The 18,841-nt window shown below is 34.4% G+C and overlaps 1 protein-coding gene across 8 annotated transcripts in view; it reads left to right on the top strand.

The window, feature by feature from the left end:
* Window positions 1–18,841, top strand: part of PAPOLA (poly(A) polymerase alpha) — a 58,978-nt gene that overhangs the window by 30,289 nt on the left and 9,848 nt on the right. For 5 of the 8 annotated variants that reach the window (XM_068540829.1, XM_068540800.1, XM_068540810.1 and 2 more), the window contains 8 exons: window positions 963–1,047; window positions 5,652–5,705; window positions 6,249–6,368; window positions 7,661–7,770; window positions 11,178–11,299; window positions 15,967–16,109; window positions 18,206–18,306; window positions 18,516–18,736. In XM_068540829.1, coding sequence (XP_068396930.1) covers window positions 963–1,047; window positions 5,652–5,705; window positions 6,249–6,368; window positions 7,661–7,770; window positions 11,178–11,299; window positions 15,967–16,109; window positions 18,206–18,306; window positions 18,516–18,736 — 956 coding nt within the window. The remainder of the gene's footprint in view (window positions 1–962; window positions 1,048–5,651; window positions 5,706–6,248; window positions 6,369–7,660; window positions 7,771–11,177; window positions 11,300–15,966; window positions 16,110–18,205; window positions 18,307–18,515; window positions 18,737–18,841) is intronic. The other 3 variants (XM_068540837.1, XM_068540821.1, XM_068540790.1) reach the window with 1 other exon arrangement.

Here is an 18,841-nt window from a genome sequence, read left to right as displayed (position 1 = left end):
AGTGTTCATCCTTATGCTCTCCTTTATACACGAAGGATTTACATACCATTGTACACCCCGTAGTCGGGTATTCAGTTAAATTGGAGAAAGCATTCACCGAAGTGGATTTTGGTGTTTCTTTATTGATTACAGATTATATTTGAGAATTAACTTGAAAAACTCAGTTTAATTTCTTTTAAGCAATTTATTTTTGATTTTATATTGGAAGATTAACCAAAATTTAAAATTGTATCTTTAGCTGGGCCTTTATGGTTTAGTTTAGTTCCATACTATTGCCATGTGAAATTTTAAATGATATCATAGTTTCTCTCTACTGGGTGACTGACATGAGAGGCTTTTAGCAGGCAGTATACTTGGAAAGAGCTTTGAGCAGGAGTTTGGCCAAACTGCCCACTGTTTTGGAATAACCTCTAAACTTCTGAATCCCAGTAGTACTGCTAATTTGAAGGAGTAGCTATTGCTAAATGGTCTTTAAGGGAAGTAGCTAGAACTGGATTGTTTAATTTGACACAAGTCAAGGAAATAGAATCAGCTGTATGACTGCCAGCGTCAAACTCAGAAGTGTAAAGTTCTTTTCTGTAGTCTAAAGGGGCTCTTCATGGGAAGATGTCGCTATCCTTTTATGGGAAACTTGTTTTTAAAAAGGCAGGAAGCAAAGCTTATGGGAAATTTTTCTTTCTCGGGTAACTTCAGTGCTTCAGTTTTAGGAGAGAGTCATTCTATGAGCATGGCATTTTAGAGTAATGGCAATTTGCCAGAAACCTGGATCTGAAAGGAACCCTCCCGCTTTTTTGAAAAGAGTGTATGTAAGAATCTGTATGCTCTAGAGTCATAGACTAAACTTGCTATGTTAAAATTATGATTTTAGGATTATAGTGAATGCATGTGGTATATTTAAGATCTTTAAAATTCTAGATTCTTAGACTGAAGCATGCAAACATTTTAATATGTTTTTAATTTAGGTCTTGCTATCACAGATGAAATTTTGCTGAGTAAGGCAGAGTGGTCCAAACTTTTTGAAGCTCCAAACTTCTTTCAGAAGTACAAGTATGTATTTTAAGGCATGTCGGACATGTTGCTCTCTTACGTAATGGTTTAATGGTAGCATACGTGACATCTCTTTTTGCTAGACTAATGTAGTCTTGAATTTCCCTTTAAACATCTTCTATACAAGTTTTCTTCCTGTCACAAAGGGCGTACTGTTTTTAGTAAACCCCTTATTATTTCTTTATCAAGGTAAAGTGTAGTCCATACAGTTTTGCTGCCTAATGTAACCGAATTTCTGCACTTGTAGCAACATCAGTTCTGAAGGCTTGTTAGTCATCACCAAAACTCTAAATCTGTATACCTTGGCAAAGGAGTGAACTGTTAAAATCTGTAGTTAATAGTCTCTATTAAGTAACTATTTTCAGCCAGTTCTGGAAACTTATTTATCATTAAGATTCTCTATAACATAGGCAAAGCTAATAAAATGTCAGTGTATGTAGTCAGTAAAATCTTTTCAGTAGTTACAGCACATGATTGGCCTACCATTTCCCCCTAATGTTAATAAAGCCCCTTCAAATATTTCTGCAGATAATTTTCATGGAATCTCAGTGGGTGTAATATTTTTTACTAATGGTTTTAATATAATGGTTTAATACCGTAGTACAGGTTAATAGCCTGATTGTGTTGGTTTTGATGAAAACTGTAAGTTATAATAAATCTTACTTTTAAAAAAATGGACTTGCACTTTTATTTGCCCTGAGCTGAAAACTTGCCAAAGTCCCACTTAAAAAAATTTTTTTTCTTTAATGCTTGAAATTTTCCTGACCATTTGATCTTGTGTTGGATTGTGTTTTGTAATAATCTAAGCAAGATTGCTCTATGCTATTTCCCCAATTAAAAACAAGAATGATGACCTTCATGATGTCTCTGTGTTTTGTTTCTGTATCTTTTGCATGAAAAAGCAATAATGGAGCCAGCTTAATTGTTGTGTTCTGGGAGCACTGCATTGTCAGTAAAAATTTAAATAGCATAACATTGAATGTTCTTGTTTATTACTTATTCCCCATAAGTTGTGCTTTTCCATTTGGCAGATAATTTTCCATTGTTTTTTATTTTAACCACTGTTGAGGAAGTACCTTTGAACATTTAAACTAATAAATACATATTCTGATGCTTTAAAAACTACATCATGAAAGAGTACATGATTACTTGTAAGGAGAATAAAGAAATTGGTCTCGTAGAAAAGTGCCAGCATCTCTAAATCCCTGAGAATCCAAGATGAAGCTAGATAATTTTTCCTGTCTCACTTTCTTGTAGGAGTAAGAGGTGGGTAGAATGAAGTTCTTCTAAGTACCCACTTAAGTGGTTTCTTTCACTTTAAGAAAGATTAGTGTTGAAATTGAAGAAACCTTGATAATGTCATCTATTTGAATAAATTTGTATTACTAGAACTTTGAAGGTTTTTTTTTTTTTTTAAAGCTTGCTTAAATCTTTCTTTTAAAACTTTTAGGCTGTCCTTCAGTCTATGCCAAATAGTACATATAAGGTCTTCAGTTGACTGATTAAAAGATTTATAGATTACTGTCTTTACTGAATTCTCTTGAAACAATCAAATTATTTTAGGTTATTAAAAACAACTTTAAACATAATTAGATATGAGGATGTAGCAACAAATAGAGGAAATTATATCAGGAAAATTTAAATTTCGGCTGTGACTCCTGCGAAAAAAGATTTGAAAACATGACAACAATGAGCTAATTTTACCTATACCAAATTCTACGTATGTTTTTAACTTTTTTCAAGAATTTTTCCTGTTAAAGAATTAGTAATTGCTATCATTAGACTCTGAGGTATTCCCAGATTTGAATTTTTCTTTTAACATATTGTATGAATTACGCCAAAGATTAGCTGTACAACTGAACTGAAATCCTTAGTTTTGCCTTGAGTCAAAGTTGGTTAAGCTTATTTCAAGTATATCCTGAAAGTATTGTGTTTGTTATGTGAAAAATTTTAAGTCATATAGTATACCTGCCTGCCTTTCTTGGAAGGGAAGAAACCATGAAGGAAATTTCAGTTGTCTTAGAAAGCAGACCATGTTTCAGAAGATATCAGTGTTCTTGTGAAAAAGGGAGAACACTGCCTGGTGAAATTTTATAGTTCTAAGAAAATATTTTTCATCTTTTACCTTTAATATATTCAAGCTCACATAAGTAACCAGCAGTAAAATAAATCATTATTGACGTAGGAAATGCGAATACTTATTTCAGATGTTCCATTTCCTTAGGAAACGAGGAAGCAAAGGTATTAGGGAAAAAAGCCAAATGTTCTCAGGAATAGGATTAATAATTTATAATTTCAAGGAGTATGTATGTATAGAATAATTTAGCCTCATAATGTTTTAAAGACTTTAAAAATAGTGAACTGTAATTCTTGGACCTGAGTTACTTGAAGATGGAATTGCAAGGATTTTTGTCTAAGAGATAATTAGATTTTCGGTGCACATATCTGAGCTGTTACCTACCCAGGGAAAAATATTAATGTGATGAAATGGCCAGGAAACCTACTTACAAAATACTTTTTTGGAGTAAATAGTTGTGAGGTAATAATAGCAACTAAATTAAGTGTTTTTGGAAGCTTTTAAAGAGGTTTTAATTCAACTGTGGTACATTTTTATAGTTAAATTTTTTTTATTGGAAACTGATAATCTTTAAATTTGGGGTAAAGTTAATCATTATTGCATTGGCTTCAGTGTTTCATGAAGGCATTTGAGTACCTGAAGCATGATAGTGGCACTGTAAAGTAGGGGATGGTGTTTTTTGGAGCAGCAACAAAATAGTCTAAATTTAGACCTATTTCTGCTTGGTCTCTGTGCTCTGATAGGTAACTTAAGAATTAATGACAGGTTATTCCTATTAAGCATGATTACTGTATTTTGTCTCTCATTTCACATTTGCTTAAATTTGGCTGAGTGAAGGACATTTGACTTCGCATACATACTTGCTAAGCTGTTTAAAACTTTGAGCTTTATTTAAACAGGCGCCTTTATCATAAATGATGTGCAGAGTAGACCCCCCCTTTCCACTGGATTTCAGTAAGAACCAAAGTTGAACTCTCTCAGCTTTAAAACTTTAAACTTTGAATTACCAACAAGATTATGTTCAAATGGATTTTATAGTTTGCATAAATAGAGAACATTATATATCATTTAAGTTTTTGTTCAAGACTCAGGTGGTCATTAAGAGTATCCATTTCAGTCGTGTGGTAAAAGAGTGGTTTAGAGACTTGAGTTTTGTCCTTATATTAGGTGAACCCAGACAGCTTTGCTGTTTTGAGTTTTTGTGTGCATGCCTGCTTTTTATACTTTGTCTTATCCTGTTATAAGTTGTTATACTTTAGTCAGAGTTTTTTCTCCATCCCCTCTCCGGCCCCCCCTCTTTTAAAATCTGTTGTCCATTTTCAAACTCCCAGGGAATTGGAAATCAGGTTACTGAGCTTATTAGGATTTTGTTTGATTTATAAGAGAGTTTAGGGCCCCAGGATGGTTTTCTGTATATGTAAAATGCATGAGCTTTTAGTGCTTTTATTAACTTTTATTTATTTGGGCTGTGTTTATTCTGTATATTTGGTTTGCTCTAAATAATTGCTGAACAAATTAAATGTAAAGGAAACGAAGTATTGGTCTGTATGGAGTTGGACTGCACATTTACTTTTCTGTCTGCGTGTTTTCATATTTATGTATATTACCTCTGTTATCTTAAGTTTATAAATACTTGAAGTTAATTTAAAATTCTTAGTCATAATTCTGACTTTTCCACCTACTATCAGTTTGCTTTTTGAGGTAAAGTTTCTGGTGAGAAGTTTGATTTCTGTCACCTCTAAAATGGATTTTGTAGAAAAGTATGTTGGATTGGACTTTTTTTAGTCTTACGAAATTATTCTTTAGTTGTAAATAGTTTGTTTTAAAAAGATTTAAAATAGATAGTCGGTCATGATGGTGTTTTTCTGAAATGAAAACTTGCTTTTGCTCTAATTTGAATGGAATTGGATTCCGTATAGAAATCACATCTCTTCGTTGCTCTCACATTAATGATGTCTGCATCTTTGTTATAGAAATTCATACTGTTGCTTGAAAAAAATCATGAGGCCTAACTTAAGTATTCAGTTTAATTTTTGCTACCTTTGAATTAAAAAGCATGATGTACTTGATACTTTTTTTTTTTTTTTTTATTGATACTATTTTTGAAGTTACTGATGTATGTATATTTAGTGATCCTGTTTTTGTGGCTAAAGCCTTGGTGCTTTATTTCCATCAAAGCAATTTTGCTTTAATAGGTTATATTTTAGTGAGGTAGCTCTTCATAGAAAAAGCACTCCACCAGAATCATTGAACCAAATTATCAGTTGATATTTAGTCATCGTTTTTGAATTAAGCTGCTTTTTGGGTAATTATTCATAACATAACTATCTTTTTCAGAAGAATTAAACTTGCCAGTAGTTAGAAACTTGTGGAATTTAGCATTTATGATTTTATGTGCAAACTGAGATTGCATTTCTCTCTTGCTAAATTGATCTGTAACTGTCAAAAAGCTTATTACATTATGGTGTTAATATCCAGCACAAAGCACTTAAATGAAATAAATAGCATGTTGTCTTTATCTTCAAAGGCATTATATTGTACTTCTAGCAAGTGCACCAACTGAAAAACAACGCCTAGAATGGTGAGTATAAGATTAGATTTTACAAAACAAAAAACAACAACAAAAACAAAACTTCAAAATGAATCAGATAGCCACAGAACACAGTAGGAGGTGGAAGTCCTTAAAACATCAAGTTTGGTTTTGTTCATAAATGGAGCTTTACTACTTGTAATGGAAGTATAGGAATTTGGAGATCCATATGTACAATTTTTTTTAATTTGCCTGATAGAGATCCATATATTATTTCTTAACTGTATATTTAAAGCGCTTTGTTTTAGTTTACTGATTTTTTTTCTTTAAATATTTGTGGGGGCTGTCTTTTGTAACCTTCCTGGTTTGAAATGTGGCTTGATTCTCTTCTTCCTGCAGTTTTCACTTCATTTTTGGGGTAGAACATAAGGCTTTAGTTTTATCTATGGGAGTTTAGACAGTTGAACTGCCCTCATATGTGTGTTTTATGATCTTCATATTACAGCTTTACACAAACATACTTGATTTTGTGCATTTTATTTTATTTTTAAAATTAACCAGAATTTTCATTAATAATGAGTGACATTTGTTCAGGGTGGGCTTGGTGGAATCAAAAATCCGAATCCTGGTTGGAAGTTTGGAGAAGAATGAATTTATTACACTGGCTCATGTGAATCCCCAGTCATTTCCAGCACCCAAAGAAAATCCTGACAAGTAAGCAGTCCTCTAATTTAATCCAGTTTCCCCATCCCCTTTTCAACTTTTGCTCATGGAAGTTTTATAGGCAATTTTTAATAACTCAAGTTACTATTCTGTTGATTACATATGGGTCAGACCAATTTGAAATTTATGGTTTAGGGTTTCCTGATCAGAAACACTGAAGAGGAACACTGTGTTTTTGCAAAAAATCACCCCTGAAATAAGTTGTAATGATGAGGTGCCTATTAACTAATTTGAGTTCAGATTCTGTAGGTCTGCACTTCAGCATTTCTTAACACACCTCCCCTTTTTTGTAGAGTGGTTTTCAGGATGCTGTATCGAACATCGATCTTTGCTTTTTATCTTAATTTTCTGAAAAAGAAAACATGCTTTGATATGACCTTGCAAAAATTTGATTTGTGTTAGGTTCTGGAACATTGAGAAGATATGTTATTAAAAGCTGCCTTGCCTTATTCTTTTAAGGATCTTTTTGTAGGTCAATTTCTGGTTTGATTGTTGCTGTGTTATTACCTATATGAAATTCTACTTTGCCTGTAACCACTTTGTTGTATTTAGAGGGTGAGGGGAGTTTTAATAGTGAGCTTTTTCAAAAAATGCAGTAGCATTAAAGATTGAAAAATATTAGTGAATGGATCATTTAAGATTGTGCTGTAATAGAATAGCTGTTACTCTAATTCTACAGATTATTTCCTTTTGCATTCATGTAAAAGAGTTGGCATTTGAGCTTTTTATAAATTTTTTTGTTGCTGCGATCTTAATTATTTAAAGACTGATCCATTCAGTAGGTATATCATTAAATGTTGAAAAGCGGCTGAATCACCCATTATTATTATGCCGCGGTCATATTTCTGTTCATGTGGCCTTTTCATTTGAGTTTAAAAGTTTAAGGAATGTATGTTAAGGTCTAGTTAAATTTTTATATCTACACTATTTTTCTTTGTTTCAAATTTTTCTAAAACACGTCATTCATAAGTATGAACATGATTTTTCTTTGTTTGCAGTGCCTTTGGTACTTAGGATTATCGTTAAGAACATTGGCTGTCAGTACCTAGATAATGAAGAGTATATTTGTCCTAGGACTCCGGTTTTTTATATAGCAATAGGAATATAGAGGACAGGTATGGAGGAGGAATTTGAGTTTTGATGCAGTTTGGTTTAGAACTTTACTTAGTTTGCTTATATATTTGTATTCTGAGTATTTCCATGTATCTCAGGTTGTCAACCACATTGATAACTGTTCTCATGAAATCCTGATAAACTATAGTAATACGCTTCTTATTTTACAGGGAAGAATTTCGCACGATGTGGGTGATTGGGTTAGTGTTTAAAAAAACAGAAAACTCTGAAAATCTCAGTGTTGATCTCACCTACGATATTCAGTCTTTCACAGATACAGGTATATCTCAACTTAGATAATCAAAACATGTACTTGCGTATTTGAATTTGTCTTCATGTGTACCATAGTGGAATTTGCAATAACTGTTAAAATTACTTGGGAATATTTTACAATGATCATCAGAATAACCTTAATGTTTTTGGATTAGTTATTAGTTTCAGTCATGTCTAATATATAAATGATTTTTTTTCTCTTATGGTAGACCTAAAGTTAAATGGTTGAACCACTTTAAATTTAATTTGCCCACGATTACTTATGAAATTAGAAACCACCTGAATATTTGATTGTCTTAAAAGACTGAATCTGTGTCTGATTGCCTTAATAATCTTGAACTTTAGAAATTTATGAAGCTAAACTTTTGGTGACATGAGGAAATTTTTCCTCTATGTCATTTATAGACTCAAATGTTAATTCATGGGTGGGAAATACAATGATGAGAGCTTCATTTTGGATTGACCTGTACCCTGAGATACAAGGTAGTATGGTTTAACTAAAGACCAGATGGTGGATATAGTTGACAGAAGCTAAGAGTCTACGTAGATACGCAGAGTTTCAAGGGAATGGTGAGTGTACTTAGCGACAATGATGAATGTGCATCTTCTTTAGGGACTGATTCTTTTTTCCTTCATACATCTCTCCTTTCCATTTAAAAAAATTTTAGTGTGTGTCTTTCTCACCTGTCCACAATAAGGATTCTTCACCTAAGGACGTTCAGATGTAACAGTAAAAGTTTTTTACCTCCTTGGAGAAGGAGAGACAAAAATCGGTACATTTTTTTTAAAATGTCAGTATCATACACTAAATGTAAAGGAGAAATAAAAGGAAAAGAATATGCATTTCAGTATGTAAATGCTTAGGTACAGTGACTAGAAGACATACCTAAGTAGGTAATTGCAGCTATATGTAGAATCACTAGCAGTGTGGTATCTGAATTCCTGTGATACAGGGGTTACCTGTTGTGATTCAGAGACCAGCAGCAGCATTGCCATTGGTGACATGAATTTTCCTAGAAAATTCAGCTTAAAAATACTTTGTTTTTATATAAAATTGAGTTGAGCTCTTATTCAAATAATTGATAAAGTAAGTTTTTCATCTTTAGGAATGTAAGTAGGACGTGGTACAGTGCATTGTGAAGAACTGTCCACGTTGAAGGATATTTAGTGTCCCTATCAAGTAGTAGCCTTTAATCATTATGACAACAAAAGCACTTAAACAGATGTTTTAGGATGTGATTTGGAGTGTGGAAACTCCACTTGCTGAACACCAGAGTAGTGGTTTTTTCCAAAGTAAAAATTCTCATGTCAACTTAAACTATTCATGAACTAACAAATCATGTAGAGATACTTGGACTAGAAAATTTGTTTTGGACATTATACCTAATTGAACTGCTTATCAAAGATTGTACTAATGAACCATCAAGATTTTAAAGCAACTTTCAGGTATTTTGGGAAGGAAATATTTAGTTGTCCTGTATCTTGAAACATTTTAATGGAATACTTTGTGGGATTTTCTAATAAAACATATTTAACATGTTGAAAACTCAAAATTCTTACTCCCAGTCTCCTCTAGCTTCTCTTCAAATCTTTTTGATCTCAGGCAGTGGCAGCTGTGTCCTTGTAGTTGCTGAAGCTAGAAATCTTGCAATCTTCCTTGAATCCCCATACTTGGTATTAATCTATTAAAAAATCCTCCTGTCCCTACTTTCAGAGTATGTTGAGATTTCTGCTACTAATTGCTGTTTATACTGCTATTACCCGTAGTCCAAGCCACTTATCACTGGTCTTTTGGATTACTGCCATTTCTGTAGTTTTCTTGTTCTGCCTTCAGCTGTTCTTAGTCAGCATCCAAAACGACATTAAGCCAAATCATGTCTCACCTGCTTAAAACCTATAATGGCTACCCATCTCACCCTGAATCAGTCCAGATCTTTACTGTGGTTTGCAAGCCTTTATGTGATCTAGTCTTCTTATTATGTCTCTGACCTCATTTCTTTTTTTTTTTTTTTTTTTTTAATATTTATTTATTTATTTATTTATGGCTGTGTTGGGTCTTCGTTTCTGTGCGAGGGCTTTTTCTAGTTGCGGCAAGTGGGGGCCACTCTTCATCGCAGTGCGCGGGCCTCTCACTATCGCGGCCTCTCTTGTTGCGGAGCACAGGCTCCAGACGCGCAGGCTCAGTAATTGTGGCTCACGGGCCCAGCTGCTCCGCGGCATGTGGGATCTTCCCAGACCAGGGCTCGAACCCGTGTCCCCTGCATTGGCAGGCAGATTCTCAACCACTGCGCCACCAGGGAAGCCCCCTGACCTCATTTCTTATATTGATAATAAGAAATATGTAGACATATATAAAACTAATAAGTTTGGAATCCTTTATCCATATGTCTTGAGGCCAGTAAGGTAACAAAGTTAGTAAATAATATTCCCAGTGGGGTCTGGAGCGACATTTGGTAGTCAAAGGCAGTAACATTTCTGTAAGATATTTCTATAAGGTATAGGTAGAGAGATTAAATAGCTACAAATAGTTCAAATCAGGGTTTGTTGCCAGTTGAGGTTTGGTGCCAGTCTTAGGAAAAACTTCTATTTTGGGGAGCTTTTGGGATTTTACAGTTGCAGATAAGGGATTATGGATCTTCTACTTTCCCTTCTCCCCATGGCCTTTTTGTTACTCCTCAAACATCCCAGGCATGCTCAGGGCCTTTTGTCCTTGGTGTTTGCTCTTCTAGAGTAGATTCCACCAGGTACTCGCAGTTTATTTACTCACGTCCATTTGAGTCTTCACTCAAACTTGAGTCTTCACTCAGACGTAATCTCAGTTTGCAGGCTGAGCTTCCTGTCATCTTCCCTACTCAAGTTTTTCTCCATAGCTCTTATCCCCGATCTGGTATGAAATAGATTTTACCTTTTTTTCTGTTGTGTTTCTCCACTAGAATGTGGACTCTGAAGTTCTTGGTTATATATAGTTCCCACTATATCCCCCATGTCTAGAACATGTGATATACAGTATAGGTGCCCAGTAAATAGTTGTATGACTGAGTGAATGAATTTTCCACTTTGTTGTTTTGCTGTGGTTGTTACATACCTGGGCTAGAATTTTAAATTATACTGGTAGCATAAATAAGTATGAATTAAGAAACCCCTTTTCTCCAGTTCTGTCATTTCTTAAGGAGTTAACTCTTTTATTACTTTAAGAGCTTTTACACTGGAAGAGTTCATATACTATGTGTTTTTATTCGTTATGTACACCGTGTGGTAAAAGGCACTTGTGAGATAGGTTTTGACCTGATAATTTTATAGCTAGGCAATACTGATGGAAAACGGATCCCTATTTTAGAATAGCTTCTCCTGGGTGAGTTTAACTGCCTTTACGAAAATGTTTCTATTTCTTGTAACAATTTCCTAATTGTACAGTTTATAGGCAAGCAATAAACAGCAAGATGTTTGAGGTGGACATGAAAATTGCTGCAATGCATGTAAGAAGAAAGCAACTCCATCAACTACTGCCTAATCATGTGCTTCAGAAAAAGAAAAAGGTAAATTTAGAAAGTACTTAAAAAAGCATTACTAACATAATTTTATGTATCCAACCTATCAATATTTCAGAATTTAGGCTCAGTTAATAAGTCATATTTGAAATAGATCACAGCGTTTTGAAAACCTATTACATGGAGAAATTCCATTATGTGAAACCTTGCTCCTAATCAGGTTTCGTGCACACACTTCCTTCAGACTTCAGATTAGTGGCGATGCTTCATATCCTTATTTTATATCTATTTATATTCTCTCTTCGATATTTCTTATTGGTATCCATTTAATAGCCCACATCAGTATGTAATTTCCTTTCCTTTTAAAGGTAAAGAAAGTTAAATTAGGTAATATGTGGATCAAGTAAGTTGTGTGACTTTTTAAATGAAAATCATTTTATTTTCATAAGGATTATACACGTATATTATTTAAAAATTAAAAGTTATTGGATATAAGATCACTGACAGTGGTAACCTGAAGTATGTTGTTCTGGTGTTGATGCTTCCTGTTGTATAACTTATTAGCCATGATTTTCTTATTTGGACTTGTAAATTTGAAATTTTATTGAAATTTTAGTACAGAAATAACCATTATATTTTTACTTTAAGTGGTTTCAAAAGTGGCTTATTTATTTTTTATAACTTTAAAAAAATTATTTATTTTATTTATTTATTTTTGGCTGCATTGGGTCTTTGTTGCTCTGCGCGGGCTTTCTCTAGTTGTGGTGAGCAGGGGCTACTCTTTGTTGCGGTGCACGGGCTTCTCATTGCTGTGGCTTCTCTTGTTGCAGAGCACGGGCTCTAGGTGCCCGGGCTTCAGGAGTTGTGGCTCACGGGCTCTAGAGCGCAGGCTCGGTAGTTGTGGCACATGGGCTTAGTCGCTCCGTGGCATGTGGGATCTTCCCGGACCAGGGCTTGAACCCGAAAAAGTGGCTTATTCTTAAAATGGAATACTTAGAGCAGTGAAAATACATGAGTTAGAGATACATATATGAATGTATTGGGTTAAAAAGTACAGATAAATATATATCATTTGATACTTTTATATAAAGTTTACAATATATTTTTTAAGATAGAATATGAAATACAAGTATGCATGAGAGCATGAGAACTGCTGCATTCTGTGATGATGGTTCATTATCTGGGGCTGGGATTGGAAAGATAGGAATGAAGTTAATATAACTTCATAATGTTTTGTTTCTTAAAACATAGAATGTATTATGATACAAAAGTAGCTAAATCAAGGGCAAGGATTTTGCAGTAGACTACCTGGTTCAGGTTCAGGTTCCATTGCATCCTAGCTGTGAGACTTGGGCAAGTTGTATTACAAATATCATGTTCTTGATTTGCCTTAAAATCACAACTCTAATTTTACTTACCTCGTTATGTATTTTGTGAGGATAAAATGAGCCAGTGCCAGTAAGAGGTAGTTTAGACGGGTGCCTGGCACAAACTAAATGCTCAGATTTGTTTTTGTTATTATCACCATCATCATTATTCATAACATGGGGGTAGAGGTACTTGTTTTTAATGTGTAAAATCCAATTTTTAAAAGCATATTTCATTTTTTAAAGTAACATATTACATTAAAGCCTTTATACAGATTAACTTGTTATTCTCTTCTCAACCTAATGGTTTCATGAGTTATCACATAATCTAGAAAGTGACAAAAATGTGACACTTTTATTGAGCAATCTATTTTTTGTCATAAACTTAACATAAACTTTTGTTAAGTAATTTTATTTATTTTTTTAAAGTTTTTATTTTTTATTTTATTTTTTAAATAAATAAATAAATCTATCTATCTATTTATTTATTGGCTGTGCTGGGTCTTCGTTGCTGCGCACGGGCTTTCTCTAGTTGCGGCGAGCAGGGGCTACTTTTCATTGCAGTGCGCAGGCTTCTTATTGTGGTGGCTTCTCTTTGTTGTGGAGCAGGGGCTCTAGGCTCGTGGGCTTCAGTAGTTGTGGCACGTGGGCTCAGAAGTTGTGACTCGCGGACTCTAGAACGCAGGCTCAGTAGTTGTGGCGCACGGGCTTAGTTGCTTCACGGCATGTGGGATCTTCCCGGACCAGGGCTTGAACCCATGTCTCCCGCATTGGCAGGTGGATTCTTAGCCACTGCGCCACCAGGGAAGTCCCAGTAATTTTATTTTTAAAATAAAATGTCAGGTCAAATATTTGTCTTCTGATTGTCCCTTGGTGTTGCATTATTAATGGGTTTAAACAACTGTACTTACATATATATTTACTACATACAAAAATACATAAACATTTTATGTGTTTTTAGAAGTGAATGTGCATAATTAGATTATGTTCTTTAACTTAGCCATTTTAGTGAAATAGAAATATTTATAAATGAAGTAATTAGGTTTTCCTGAACCTTTGATTCGGATTACCTTTTAAAACTCCTGTTTACATGGCAGTATTGATATTTGGAACAACTAGTGTATAGTTCAAGTAAATTTAATTTTTATTCTATTACTTAAGGTAGTATCTATCTAGATATAATCTTCTAGATTATAAAAAGTATCATTAGTGATCAGAAATTATTGATTAGTCCGAAAATTGTATGTATCAAATAGAGTTTAACTATAATCTCACTACCCAGTAATTGCTACTCTTAACATTTTAGTTTATTTCTATACAGACTTTTCAGTGCATAGATGTAACCACAGATGTGTATTTTTAAGAGGTTTTTAATGATACCTACCATTTTGTGACCTGCTTTTTTGGGTGCTTTCGATATTGTGACCATTTATCCAAGTTATATTATATTACAGATACTAAATGGCTGCTTAGTATTTCTTTGTATGGCTACAGTATGATTACATCTGTCCTCTGTTTGCTGTCATTTAGATTATTTCCAAGTTTCCCCTAGTAAAGTAGCACTTTCTTGTTTTTACAAGAAAACAAGTGTCTAGGAATCTAGATCCATGGATCTTTTCTTTGCACTCTTATTAATAGTTTCCTTTTATTAACTGCTATTTGCAAAGCACTGCACCAGTATAGAAGATGTGTATTCTATATTTAATGATACAGCAACCTGTAGGTATCGTCTCTGTTATAGAAGAAACAGTGTGATTCAAACACTTGCCCAGGGTCATGTACTATGAGATGTGAATTGGACCTAAGTCTGCATGCAAAGAATGTGTGTTTATTTCTCTGTAGTATGTTCTGTCTTTATTTGTCTTTTATTAGAAAGTTTTGATAGAATAGTTATGATTTTGTGGCATTGAAGTCTCTTGTGCCAAACTTGATATAGACACAGAGGCAAAGCAAAGCAGCTTGATGGTTATGTGTTCAGACCAACCAGTTAAAACCTTCATGTTCACTGATCATCCCCAACAGTGGCCTGCTACTTCACAGGTTATGTTTTGATCACCTGGTCAGGCAGGTAACTGTGTGAAATGGAGTATAATTTACTTACTGAACAAATTTTTGTCTGGTGGAGAGTGAGATTGGTAGCATTTTTGCATAGGAAAGATGCTTATTTTACAATATTAAGAAAACTGGTTTTACAGCTGACTTCACAGGCCAAAGGCATTCCTTTCTCTCCTCTCCCTTCTCCCAAATCTCATCTTCCCCATTTGATTAATATTGATTTATGTACACAGGTGGTGCCTCTGTAGTGCTAACTCAGAGATTTAGATTATCTTGTCATTTGGGGAATTGGAGTGTGGGTGTACACATGCACGCACACACACACACATACGGGGTATGGGATTTTATTAATAATGCAAATTATTTCCATTAAAATGTTTTGTAGGTAAGCAAACACTTGAAACTAAAAGTGTTCTGAAAAAAAAAAAAAGCTGAAGAAATCAATTTGATGTTATAATAGCATTGATTGCAAAAACGGAAACTTTGGTCAATTTAGAAATCAACTTTTATCCCATAGCACCATTTATAGTTTTTTAGCTTTTGGTTTTTCCTGCACTGTGTAGCTGTTTTTGAGTGCTTTGGTTTTTAAGAAGCAGGACCAACATTAGGATTTATATGTGGTCATTAAGTTTAGTTTTCAGAAAATTATTTTTGCTTTTATTCTAACAGGATAGTTAACACTATTAAATGTACCATGTTAAAATCCTAAGTTGCAGATAGAGCACTGGAAATCGCTTGCTTTTGAGAGACTCATACAAATAGCCAGGAGTGGCACTAAATCGTACCTACATGATAATTTTTTTTAGAAATTATACATTTTTATCTTCATTGTAAAACAATTTGAAATCTATAAACAAAAAATTACTTCTAATCCGACTGGCCAGAGATACCATTGTTACTATCGTGTTTTACCATTGACTTTTTTTCTAATATATATGTGAGTGTGTGTATGTATTAATAGTCCTCTGATTTAAGATACATGTGTTTTCATATTAAAGTGCTTTTTAATTTGCAGTGTATCTTACATTCAGTGTGTAGGTTTATTATAGCATTTTTTTCTCGCTTTTTCTCCCGCTGAAGAACTGTAGTTAAGTTGAGCATCCTTAGAAGGCAGGAAGTATGTGTGTCCCAACTCTTTACCTGTTATAGTCAGCATGACACTTCTGATTATCATAAACATATTGATTTGTGCTTTTTAGTAGAAATCATTTATCAGTTAGGTAAAAGATGTTTATGTTTAAAAGGTCTAGATAAAATAAAGGTATATTTGATTAAACATGTTATTACTTGCAGCATTCAACAGAAGGTGTCCGGTTGACCCCTCTGAATGACAGCAGCCTCGACCTGTCTATGGACAGTGATAACAGCATGTCTGTGCCTTCGCCGACCGGTGCTGCGAAGACCAGCCCGCTGCACAGTTCCGGCAGCTCTCAGGGGTAAGGAGCAAGGGGACGGAAGCCGAGTGGCTGTGTCAGTAACCCCTCCAGTTCCCTATGCTCAAATACCTACTGCCTGTGGTGATCTGTAGGGTGTGCTAAGGAGAACCAGACAAGAGGGACAATATCACCTTTCTGTCCTGGAGATGCTTATTACCTGTGTAGCAGGGGAAAAATATCTATGAAAAATAGTAGGGATCTTCTAAAGAAGGTGAGATTTATGTGGGCTGGTTTTAGGGGAAATTTCTTTTGAAGAATTAAGTGTCTTTTTAGGAACATTTAAAGCAGCTAAACATTTTTTTTTCGAAAGAAAAACATGGCTATGTTGGCAAAAATTAAAACACAAAAAGCCATGTTTATCTTTAACTTCCATAAATCTTTATAGTGTTATCATTGCAGATTTATTTTTTAATGGATATACTACTGTATTTTCAAAGGGAGCTGTTTATTATAGATTCTGGGGGTACTGCTATTATTTTAAATTGTGAGGATTATGCCCATCCCTTTGTTCAATGAGTTGATACTTAAACCATGAACACTTTTATGAATGCATGTTATATTTTAATGTTTTGAAAAAAGCAGTTTTAAAAATTAGATTGTTAAAGTGTAACCAATGGCAAAGATGAAGGTTGGGATGAATCTTTGGATTCGTATGAAATAGAACGTGCCGAGGTGCAGTAGATGATGGATTTAGTTTTCTTCTCTTGGGCTTTGAATGTGTGATGTGTTTTTAGACCAGTCATACATAACCTGAAGACTTTAGGCATCAACGTGGCCCCTAAATCTTGTAGTTTTAAAACAATTCTTCATTTGTACAGCATTAACTTCCAGATTTTTATTTTTAATGGTTTCATCATCTTTTTTTGAGTGAAGAAGCAAAAATTTTAATAAGAATTTTGGGAGTTGTATAAAAGCCTTTCTGTACTTTTGAGTTTGTGCACATGAATGTAAAATAGATGTGTATTTGCTCAACAAATACTGAGTATTTATTATGTACTAGCTGCTTTGCTATTTCAGGTTTTCTCCTGAATCTGTGGTTGTTCTCTGACCAGTTCATCTTTTCTGTTTAATCGTTAGATGTTTGTGCCTTTCAGGGCTCTCTCGTCAGTCCTTTATGCCTTCTTTGTATTCTTGGGGGTGTGGTATCACCCACTCTCATGACCTCATTTACTTCCATATACCAGTGAGCTCCAAAGCTCTGTGGAGCTTTGTGAATGTCATGTATGCACCAAAAATCTAAGTCCTCTAGTTTTGCCCACCTTTTCATGGCATCATCATTCAACAGTTGGAGTTGAATAAGCTGTAGTTGAAGGAGACTGAATAACCACAGAGGACTTTTCGCTGTTTTCTTTCAGGAGATAATAAAAATGAGATTATTTAAACGCTAATGTATAGGATTTATTTGCGACAGAAAAGTTGAATAGATAGGACAGTGAAGGAGGGGTGATTTGAGTTTCCTGAGATGGCAGGAGTGAGTGGGATCCAGAACATTGAAGGAGGGCTTGGGTTTTGAGATCCTGTGTTGTTTATCTGGGCCACTGGATGGGCTTTTAGGGTTTCATGAACCTTTACGTTTTGTATGCAGAAACTTATTTCTAATTCTCAGACCATTTTCTTCTTTACAGCTTTTGATCATATTTTCTTACATCCCAAATCATTTAAGTCAGTTACCCCAAGTCAAATAAGAACAGATTTTTTTTTAGCTGTTCTGTCAAATATGTTAGTCATTAGCCACATGCGGCAGTTTAAACTTAATTAATATTAAATGAAATTAAACATTCCATTTCCCACTAGTTCTATTTCAAGTGTAGAGTAGCTACATCTGTATAGTGGCCACCATATTGGGTAGCGTAGATATAGGTCTTAGTTATAGGAAGTTCTGTTGACTAGCACTGCTTTAGAATGTTTCTGTGCTTTTGATTGTTGATTATATTTTATGAAATAAAGTTAGTTACTGATGTATATATACGTATGAGAAGTAAAACTAAGGAATCTTTTACTTTAGAGAATAACTTCTGCACATACTACATTTTATTATTGAATTTTATACATCTCTCTTTGCTTTTTTCACTTTTTAATTTTTTCCCCATTTTTAGCAGAAACAGTCCTGCTCCAGCTGTAACAGCAGCATCTGTGACCAACATACAGGCTACTGAAGTTTCTGTGCCACAAGTAAATTCCAGTGAAAGCTCAGGGGGTAAGGAGATTGACAGATTTGAAAATACTTGCATTACGTTTGGTTGTAGCCTTCATTTTGAAAGATGGCTTTGTTAAGTAGCTTGAATTCAGTTTTTTAATACCATGTTATGATTTACCTGTAAACTTATGAATAAAATAAAAAAGCTTTACTTGTAACTTGATGTTGATATGATTTAACTTTTATGTATTTATGTACTTACTACTTAGGTACATCGAGTGAAAGCATTCCTCAAACTGCCACACAACCAGCCATTTCATCACCACCAAAGCCTACGGTCTCCAGAGTTGTTTCTTCAACACGTCTGGTAAACCCACCACCAAGACCTTCAGGAAATGCAGCAACAAAGACACCTAATCCTATAGTAGGAGTCAAGAGGACATCCTCACCTCATAAAGAGGAGAGTCCCAAGAAAACCAAAACAGAAGAGGTATCTATATATTAGTTAGCCATGGGAATACCACCTTACCTGATTTAAAATCCAGTGGAAGAAAACCTTTGTGAGCCCAAGTTGAGAGGCAGCATGGAGGAAAGC

The sequence above is a fragment of the Eschrichtius robustus genome, chromosome 1 (assembly GCF_028021215.1).
Source record: "Eschrichtius robustus isolate mEscRob2 chromosome 1, mEscRob2.pri, whole genome shotgun sequence".
Classification (NCBI taxonomy): domain Eukaryota; kingdom Metazoa; phylum Chordata; class Mammalia; order Artiodactyla; family Eschrichtiidae; genus Eschrichtius; species Eschrichtius robustus.
This window is presented reverse-complemented; position numbering and strand designations above follow the sequence as displayed.